The 9,763-nt window shown below is 32.2% G+C and overlaps 1 protein-coding gene across 1 annotated transcript in view; it reads right to left on the bottom strand.

Moving 5' to 3' along the window:
• Positions 1-9,763, bottom strand: part of LOC106462272 (PH-interacting protein-like) — a 110,946-nt gene that overhangs the window by 67,753 nt on the left and 33,430 nt on the right. The window contains exon 11 of the mRNA XM_013922172.2: positions 4,487-4,590. Within this exon, the coding sequence (XP_013777626.1) occupies positions 4,487-4,590 (104 nt within the window). The remainder of the gene's footprint in view (positions 1-4,486; positions 4,591-9,763) is intronic.

Here is a 9,763-nt window from a genome sequence, read left to right as displayed (position 1 = left end):
ATAACATTTACAATGAGACTGAACATCCTAGTTAGCACCAACAGTAAGATATGCTCCGATGTTCATTGTTTCCAACGTGTGAACACTGCTTCGTCTCTTCTAGCTTGTGAACCATTTTTGGACAGAATTGTCACCAGTGATGAAAAATGGATTCTCTATGCGAATATTAAATGCCAAAAACAATGGTTCAGTAAAAAAAAACACTTCCTACTCCAAAACCTGGACTCCATCTGCAGAAAGTCATGCTTTGCATTTGGTGGGACATCAAAGGAGTAATTCATTTCGAACTCCTCAATCCACAGCAAACTGTCAATGCAGAGATCTAATGGTCAGCAACTGGAATGTTTAAATCAAGTCCTTCATCAGAAATGCCCTTCACTCATCAATTGGAAAGGTGTTCTTCTCCAGGACAATGCATGTCCACAAGTGGCACGATTGATGCAACACAAAATTATGGAGTTCGGTTGGGAAGTTCTCCTCACCTATCATATTCTCCAGATATGGTACCATCAGATTCCCTTCTTTTCTGTTCCCTGCAACACCATATTAATGGGAGAACGTATGCAAATGTGGAAGGTGTTAAAGAGGACATCAACATGTGTTTTGCTTCAAAGCCAAGTGATTTATTTAATCAGGGCATTAACAACTTGAGTGTAAGATGGAAAAGCATCATCAATAAGAATAAAGACTATTTCAAATAATAAATGTTTTGTTTTGATATATAAATTGTTTAGATTTTTTCATCTAAAAAAAGCAACATTAGTTTCTTGACAACCTAATATAAATAATGAACCAACATATTCACTAAAACTGGCCAAAATTACAATTATCCAAACAGTAACTATCATGCAAAACCTGTACAAATACTGAAAGTTAAACAAAAAACAAAATAATAATAATACTCTAAATGCAAATTTCAACTAAAGTAACTTAGATGGTAAAATAATTATAAAAATCTATCTTCCCAGATACTGAGCAGAGAAGACATGAAATACCTAAATTATCATGAGAGAAAATTAGGTCAATCCACACAAGCTCACTAAACATGGGTATACCTACTGTGAAGGAGGAATACATGTTGAAAAACTTACCACAGATATCCTGGGGAAAAGAACAATAGCTAGCTCAGGAAATTACATGGAGGCACAGTAACAGATGGAAGGCGCAGTAGAAAAAAAATTTCCACTCAGTAGTTATATTCTGCCTCACAAAAAATTGCAATGTGAAAGGAAGAAATCATCGGCCGAATGTTAGATATGAACTTCTGCGAACTACAGCCTGCACTTCCTCAACAGACATCATTGACCCTGAGACCTGGGGTTTCATGAAGACCACTGTTGACTATCATGGGAATTTCATCATCTACCATATTAAATCTCAATTTCATATGAACAAATTAGAATTCATAAAAAAGAAATATTTCTAAAACAAATGAGAAGAAACAATGGAAATCAAACTCAAGAAGTCAAAACTTGAAGTTTAAACTGATATAAGTTTGTGATCAAGCACAATCAAAATTTTGTAATCACATGGAGAGCGAGTTAAAACACACATCTACACACTAGAATGCCAATAAAGAAGGTGAGGAATGTTCTTGAGCAGTAGAGGGAGCTAGCTGTGCCAGTATATATGGCACAGTGTGATTGGTGGAGGGTTGTCACATGATCAATACATTCTGAAATGGCACGAAACTGATGAGGTATAAAAGACTGGTGCGCTGTTAGCAAAAACCTTTAGCAATGGTTAGAGGGCAATTCAGGATTGGATAGCTTTGGGTTAGAGGAGACAAGCACCTATTAGAAATACATTTTCAGTGTAAGAAAATGTCAACAAAAATTAAACCTATAGATTTACTGTTAAGTGATACTATCTTTCTTTAGGGGTGCTGATTGTTGGAATTGCCAGATATGTAACTGCAAGTCTGCAAACTTGTGGGTACAAATGGGCATTATCTGCCCAGAAGCTTAATGGGTCGCCTTGTAAATGTAGAGAGTGAGTGGCCATGTATTTATTCACTTGCTGTTCAGCAATCATTTCAGGAGATTTCTGAACTGTGGACACATTCTTATTCTCGTAAATAAATATCAGCAGTTTTAAACCAGCAGTGGGCTTTTTCTTCATTGGAAGTTCATGAACTTTCTGAGCACTGAAACTACATGAAGGTGTCCTTTCCTCATTTGAATAACTTTACTCATTTATTTATTTATTTAAAAGAAACCTTTATATATATACAATCATTAAACAGTTGGTCCACTGTATAATATTGAATAATGAATTAGATGAAATGTCATAATATTATTCACATACCTGAATTAATTTAAGTGAAGTAAAACGGACTAAAAACCTCATAGATATGATCCTTAAAATGTTCTGAAGGTTTCCCTTTTAGCATGATTTGACATTCTTTTCTGAACTTAAGAAGGAGTCTTTTTCCTGTTTTCATTTGGAAACAAATATTCTGAAATGGTTTGAAACTGATGGGGTATAAAAGACTGGTGCATTGTTAGCAATGCTTAGAGGGCAGACTAGGATCCAGATAGCTTTGGAGGAAAGATCATTTTCAGAATTGTAGTTTTTGCCCTTTCAGTTCCTTTCATTTTGCAAAATATGAAAGTCTTTGTGTGTTTAAAAGCTACAGAGAGTTTCTTCAATGAGAAGAGGTCAGATAACTTGGGATAAGGTGAGCTTATGCATTTTATTGATGTGTTGTATGGGTAACAAAGAAAAGTATATTACAAGTTTAACACAATAATAAATACACAATGTTTGAAGAAGGTTTTATGATCATCAAGAATAAGTAGCTGAAAATTGACTAAAGATTAATTAAGGTATAATAAAGGTATCTTGTTGATGTCTGTTTCTTTGTCTAAAATAATGGTGCTTTTACTTTTTGATAGACATAATATAGTTTTATTGAGTTGTAATGCTTGTAATCATGTTTTTTTTTTGTTTTTTTTATGTTTACCAAATAAGGTCAGTTAAGTTTACCTTTTGATGACATGGCAAGAATGGCAGGCAAGTGCAAAATACTCTCATGAATAAATTATTTTTTTTGGTTTATGTTATTCAAACAACATATAATCATATTTAAAAAAGATAAAAACAACTGGGTCACTTTCTCTTCTACTTTTCATTTTTTAAACTCTCATTCATATATTTTCCACTTTTCATGATCCTTTTTGTTTTTCTTTGTCTCCAAAACCCTAATGTTCAAAGATGCTTCCAAGACTAAATAAAGCTATACTCTTAATACTCTGACCATTCATCCTTTTGGAAATTTTCCTACTAGTCTTGTATTTGAGCTTTCCTAAAAAAACTTATTTTCTATTCATCTTGGCATTAGCTGATTCCCATTTGAAGGTTTATGTTTTATGTGACTGATATTAGGTATAAGCTGTTTTTATAACAAGACTGTTCTTTTACACAATCTTTAACCCAAATTTGCTCACATTTTGGAGAGGCTTCTATTTCTAGTCCATACTTCTTGTTATATAGCTCACATTGAGTCTTCTTGTGGCACTGACTACAGGTTATTCAAATCTTGTAACCACAGATAATCTGATAACTTGCCACTCACTGCCCTTAAGAGGTGGCTGAAGATCCTTCTTAGTAGAATTTATTCTCTTCTGGGCAAGGATCTGTGGTGGAAGTTTTCAGTCACTTTGCATAAGATCCCATATTCAACTACCACCTGTTAGTTCTGTTGGGCTATGTCTACATTTGTATAAACTTAACACAATAAATACTATCCATAAAGTTTTTAATGGTAGTTTTCTTATCTTTAACTACATTGTACATGAACTAAAATATCATAATAAGACTGAATTCCCAACTTTTGTATGAATAGTGGTTCATGTAAACTTACGGTTAACAAAACTAATTCCAACCTGTACAAAATAAGGACTTCCAGTTAAGAGAACTGATTAAAAAACTAAAATTGATACACAATTTTGAAAATATTCTTCCTTCTATCATTCTCATTTTAGCATACTTCTCTGCAATAAATCACATTTTTTTAAAATACTTCATGGTTTTATACAAGCTTGTTATGTTCAGTTTTTGTTTGAACAAATATTGGTGAAACAATAAAATACTAAAAGTTTATATACATTTAGCAAAAACATATCAACTCTAATTTCTAGGTCTGTTACACACTCACAATAATTTAGAAACCAATAAGTATATTTCTTGTTATAATATAAACCTTTCTCATCTAGCCATTCAATTCTAGTTCCAGTCATTAAACAATGAATTAGGTAAATTATAAAAATCATTGTTCACACTTCCTACTATAAAACATTTGGTATATACAGTGCAAAATAAAATATTCTGAAATAAAGTCAAAAGAATTTAAGGTATAGTGGTACTTGCTACTTTGGCTTTAATCCTTACAGATATGAAATACAAGTACAAGTTCAATTGTAAGTTTTGATTTTATAAACTTTAAAGAATAAATTAATCAAGATTTTTATATATTCCCACTCACTGAATGGCCTTCTAATTCCATAATTTTCTCAGGATCACCATTTCCAAGAATGTTATACACCCGAACATGATGGTCTGTACTTCCTGTTGCTAAGAAAACACCACCTGAATAGAAGTAAAAGAATGTCCAAGAGTTTTTACTCCTTACATTTGTAGAATTAAAATTAAATTCAAATAGATGCTGGATGCAAATTTGAAATATTTATGTTTTTCACAGGCTAAAGGCCCCTGCAACTAAAACATTTAAAATATTATTCATTACTAAGTTTTTACTGATTCACTAAAATTATTTTAGGGTTGGTGTTCAAACTAAATTTTATATTGCACCACAGGGTGTATTAAGTACTGTCATGAAAGGAATTTTATATTTTATACAAAATTTTAAGCTTTTAATGTATAAGCTATCTATATCTATAACATATCTGATAATTTTAATAACATAACATTTTGGAACAACATAACTGTTCCACCCTCTAAACTATACTAAAACTCTTAATAATTTAATTTTTTTTTAAATCTTAAAGCCAGCCCTTATCATTCATATACTTATCAAGTTTTCTCTTAAACTCACTTAAATTTACTGCCTCTTCAACATCCAAAGGCAATCCATTACAAAGGCCAACCACCCTGTTAGAAAAATAAAACTGTCTAACTGAAGATGACTGGTACCCTGGAAAAATTTAATTTGTGTTCCCTAGTCCTACTATTCTCACTGATAAGTATGAAAAAAAGATGATGCATCAACACTATCAATACCCTTAACAATTTTAAACACCTCAATCAGATCCCCCCCCCAACTCTTCTTTTTTCAAGAAAAAACAACTTGAGAGACTTCAACCTCTCCTATTATGACAACACCTCCATCCCAGGCACCATTCTAGTAACCCTTCTGTGAAGCATTTCCAACAATTCAATGTCTTTCCTAAGATAAAGAGCCCAAGACTGAACACAATATTCAAAATGTGGCCAAATCAGTGACCTAAACAATGTAATTATAACCTCTTTAGACTTGTATTCAATATTTCTGTACATACAACCCAAAATCCTATTTACCCTATCACTAGCAACAGCACACTGCTTGGATGGATTTAGAGACTGATCAACTACTAAGCCAAGATCCCTTTCTTTCATATACTGTTAAGGTTATTCCCATCCAAATTATACTTATAATTCAAATTATGATAACTCACATGCATAATCTTGCATTTATTATATTTAAAACCCATTTGCCATTTATTTCTCAAACTCATTAAATGATCTAAATCCTTTTGTAAATCAGCAGCATTCTCTTGACTGCTAGAAACACCCAAGACCTTAATATCATTAGCAAATGTAAGTAATTTATTGATCATTCTTTCATCTATGTCATTGATATAAATAAAACAAAGCAAAGGTTATAAGACTGAGCCCTGAGCTACCCTACTTGTGACATTAATCCAGTTTGACTAAACTCCATTTGTAATAACCCTTTGCTTTCTTCCATCCAGCCACTCTTTTATCTAATTAGCTAACTTATCCCACACATCTACATATATAATTTTGTACAAACCTTTTATGTGGCACCTTGTTAAATGCTTTCTGAAAATCCAAATATATCAAATCTACAACCTTACTGTAATATACATAAACAGTAACCTTTTAAAAGAATGTCAAAAGATTTGTAAGGCAAGATTTTTCGTGAGTGAAACCATGTTGATTATCCAATAAAATTCTAAACTTAGTTAAATGACTTTGCAAAGCATCTTTTATCAGACTATCCAAAACGTTTCCCACAACTGATGTAAGACTAATGGGTCTATAATTACAGGGACAATTTTTATCTCCTCCCTTGAAAAGAGGAGTAACATTAGCCAACTTCCAATTCTATAGTACCTGCCCACTGACAAAAAATAGTAGCAAGTAGCTCACATATCCAATCTCGAACCTCCTTCAAAACCCTTGGGGAAATACTATCTGACCCAGGGGCTTTATCATTCTTTAAACTTCCCAATTTTTTCTCAAACAGCTCAGAATTAATGCAGTCATCTTGTTCGATCTTGTTTCAATCTATCAACTGTTCAAGATGTGGAATACTGCTTAAATCTTCATTAGTAAAAACCGAATAGAAAGCAAAATTTAATAATCCAGCCATCTCATAATCATCAGATATGAGCCTTCCTTTATCATCCATTAAGGGTCCTACCCCCATCCTAACATTTGGTTTACCCTTAATGCATTTAAAGAAATCCTTACTGTTAATTTTTAAATTTTCAGCCAACCTTTTCTCACAGATCCTTTTTTAATGTCCTAATTTCATGTTTCACCAACTTTCTTGATCTTCTATAATCTTCTAAATCTCCTGTCATACCAGTCAATTTAACTTTCTTAAATTTGTGACGCCTTTCTTTAATTCTATCTCTTATACTCTTTGTGAGCCAACCTGGTTTTTTACTTGCAGCTACAATTTTCTTTCTATGATGAATATGTTTACTTTGAATATTTAAAAACTTATCTTTAAAAATTTTCTACATCTGATCAGTGTCTCAAAATAACTCAGCTACTCAATTCAAAACAGATAATTCTTGTCAAATTCCTTCAAAATGTGCTTATTTGAAATTTGTAACAAAAATACCATTATTCCTTATCTCTATATGCAGCAAAACATTGAACCTAATAAACCCAGATGTTCCCCAATTTCCACCCTCTCGATCATTTCTATATTTGAAGTTAACAATAAATCTAAAATAACATTGTTTCTAGTAGGTTCCTTGACTAATTGGTGAAGAAAGCTATCTTGAACAGTTTCCAAAAACCTTTCTCCCTCATGGTTTGACTCTATAATTTCCCAATCTATATGCCTGAAATTAAAATCACACATAATTATGACTTCATTTTAACAGCTGATAATGTTTACATACAATTTTATTTCCCTGAACACAATTTAAATATATATATGTAAGTCATTTCACGCTTTTGCTTTGCTGCTTTAGCATACTTCACACAGAATATTTTGTTTCTGACCTACAGTCTATTTTACAAATCTGTTGGACACCTACCTGTGAGTAAAAATAAGTGACACTTTTAACCACAAATGTTAATTAACAAAATTTCAATCCATGAACTCCCACTAGTCCGTTAGCAATAAGTTGTTGGATTTAACAATGCTAAAATCTGCGGTTCAATTCCCCATGGTGAACAGAGCACAGATAGCCCATTGTGTAGCCCACAAAACACTGACGTAATCTACCTTACTCACATTTATGCACTACATTCACAAACAAGTGTGTAAATACACTTAGTAAGATAACAAGAAATGACCTTAGTCCTCTTTAAGTATTTTAACAATAAAAATGTCATCCATCTTAAATGTCTATAAGATCAAAGTTTGGAGATAAGAAGTGTTTAGCTACTCGGGATGCTATTATAGCCTCTGTTAAATATGTGATTAACATAATGAAATATTTTTGGCTTCTGTTTATCAAAATTCAATCTACAATAGTGAATATAAAACATGATCACAGTAAATACCTTCTTAGGGAAGGAGGTAGTTAAATGAAGTGTTAAAACTTGTATGCTTGGTTACAGTGCTGGGTTAACTCTCTTGCTATGGGTTTGGTTGATTTGACCAAGTTCACGAGCCCAAATTGACCTTTAGAGTTTTCATACTATAACTTTTAATGTTTTCTGTATCTTCACATAATTTTGTAAGCTTTCAGTAAACATTACAAGTCTTTCATATACAAAAAATTAGAATTTTTTAATGAAGTATTTTTACTAAAAATTTCTATGTTACTGCAAACTGTAACAGGAAACTACAGTTGTTTATCCTAAATAGCTTTAAGCTCATAACAGTATACATCTGTTTGTATTTAAAACTTGTTTGTCTTTGCCCTTTGAACCATGTCTAACTAATAATCCTGCCACACAAGTTGTAAACCACTCAGTGAACGTGTAGCTCACATTACTGTATCAAATTACATAACTCACAAGCTACTCCTTAACAATACATCCTTAGAACACTTGATAAAAAGACTTATTAAAGACTTAGTTTCAGACCAGAAACTCATCCAGAACTACACTGCAAGCAGCCAAATGTCAAGTCAAAACCCTCAAAGAAATCTGATGATGAAAAATTTCAACTCTATTTCGTGAAAGAAAAATGAGATTGACGACAACTGAAAAAATCTAGAAACATGATCAAGCAAGCACAACCCACACAAGAAACATGTCAATAGTTAAATTCCAAAGGACCATCACAAGAAGAGATAAAACCCTTGATGTCAAAGTTGTGAAAAAAGAAAGAATGATGAGAAAACAGATCCTTAGATAATGTGGGTGGCAAAAATGGCCTCAAAAGTTTACAGTAGGTACAACAAAAGAAAAATCTGTTGTTGTTGCAAATGCTTGTTTACAATAGGTCAAAGGTCAAATAACCCCTGTGCAAACATATTTACAGCAATCAAAATGAAAATTTGCACAAACAAAAATTTTCCTGCACCCAACACACTGACATACAAAAAAGTTAGATTTGGCCATTTGATCCCATTTTTTTGGGGGGGGGGGGAGGTGTCAAAAGCTTAAATAAACCCATAACTTTAGAGGTTTTTGTCAATTGCTTAGCCTTTTTTGAACAATTTATATGGAATTTAATACAAAGCTATTTTTCTATAAGCAACACATATTGGCAAAGAAATGTGTTGGAAATTTTTAGCAGTTATAGTGGAAGTCAAGATGCCACAAAAAGCATAATTTTAGTTTTTTTTGACAATTACTGCCATACTTTGGCCAATTTACATGAGATTTGGTACCTTGATACGGACAATTTTGAAATTTTTGTCTTTTGCTCAATTTTTCAGTGAGGAAAGCACAACTTGGAGTTAATTGAACTAATTCATGTATATTTAAACCAACGTACATGAGATTTAGTACAATGCTACCACCTTCTTGCAGATCCAAAGCAGTGATATAAAATTTTTTTTATTTTTCTGTGTTTTTCACGATTTTTATGGTGTCAAACCTGGAATTGCGTGGTGGGGACATGTTGCATTTGCTCATGATTTTGGTCACTTTAACCCGTTACCTACCAAGTTTGTGAGGGCAAAATCACATTTGCAAATTGAAAAAATTATAGAGAACTATCTTTTATTGGATTTCAGATTTTATTTTTGTAAACAGTAGCAAAACATTCAATTATTTGTACAAAATTGTATTATTTAATGAAGTTTAAAGAGGAATTTAATGAAAAAAATCCTAAAATACGTTTTATACTGTAAATAAGTGCCCTCTAAGAACATTTTTT

The sequence above is a fragment of the Limulus polyphemus genome, unplaced genomic scaffold (genome assembly GCF_000517525.1).
Source record: "Limulus polyphemus unplaced genomic scaffold, Limulus_polyphemus-2.1.2 Scaffold1130, whole genome shotgun sequence".
NCBI lineage: Eukaryota > Metazoa > Arthropoda > Merostomata > Xiphosura > Limulidae > Limulus > Limulus polyphemus.
This window is presented reverse-complemented; position numbering and strand designations above follow the sequence as displayed.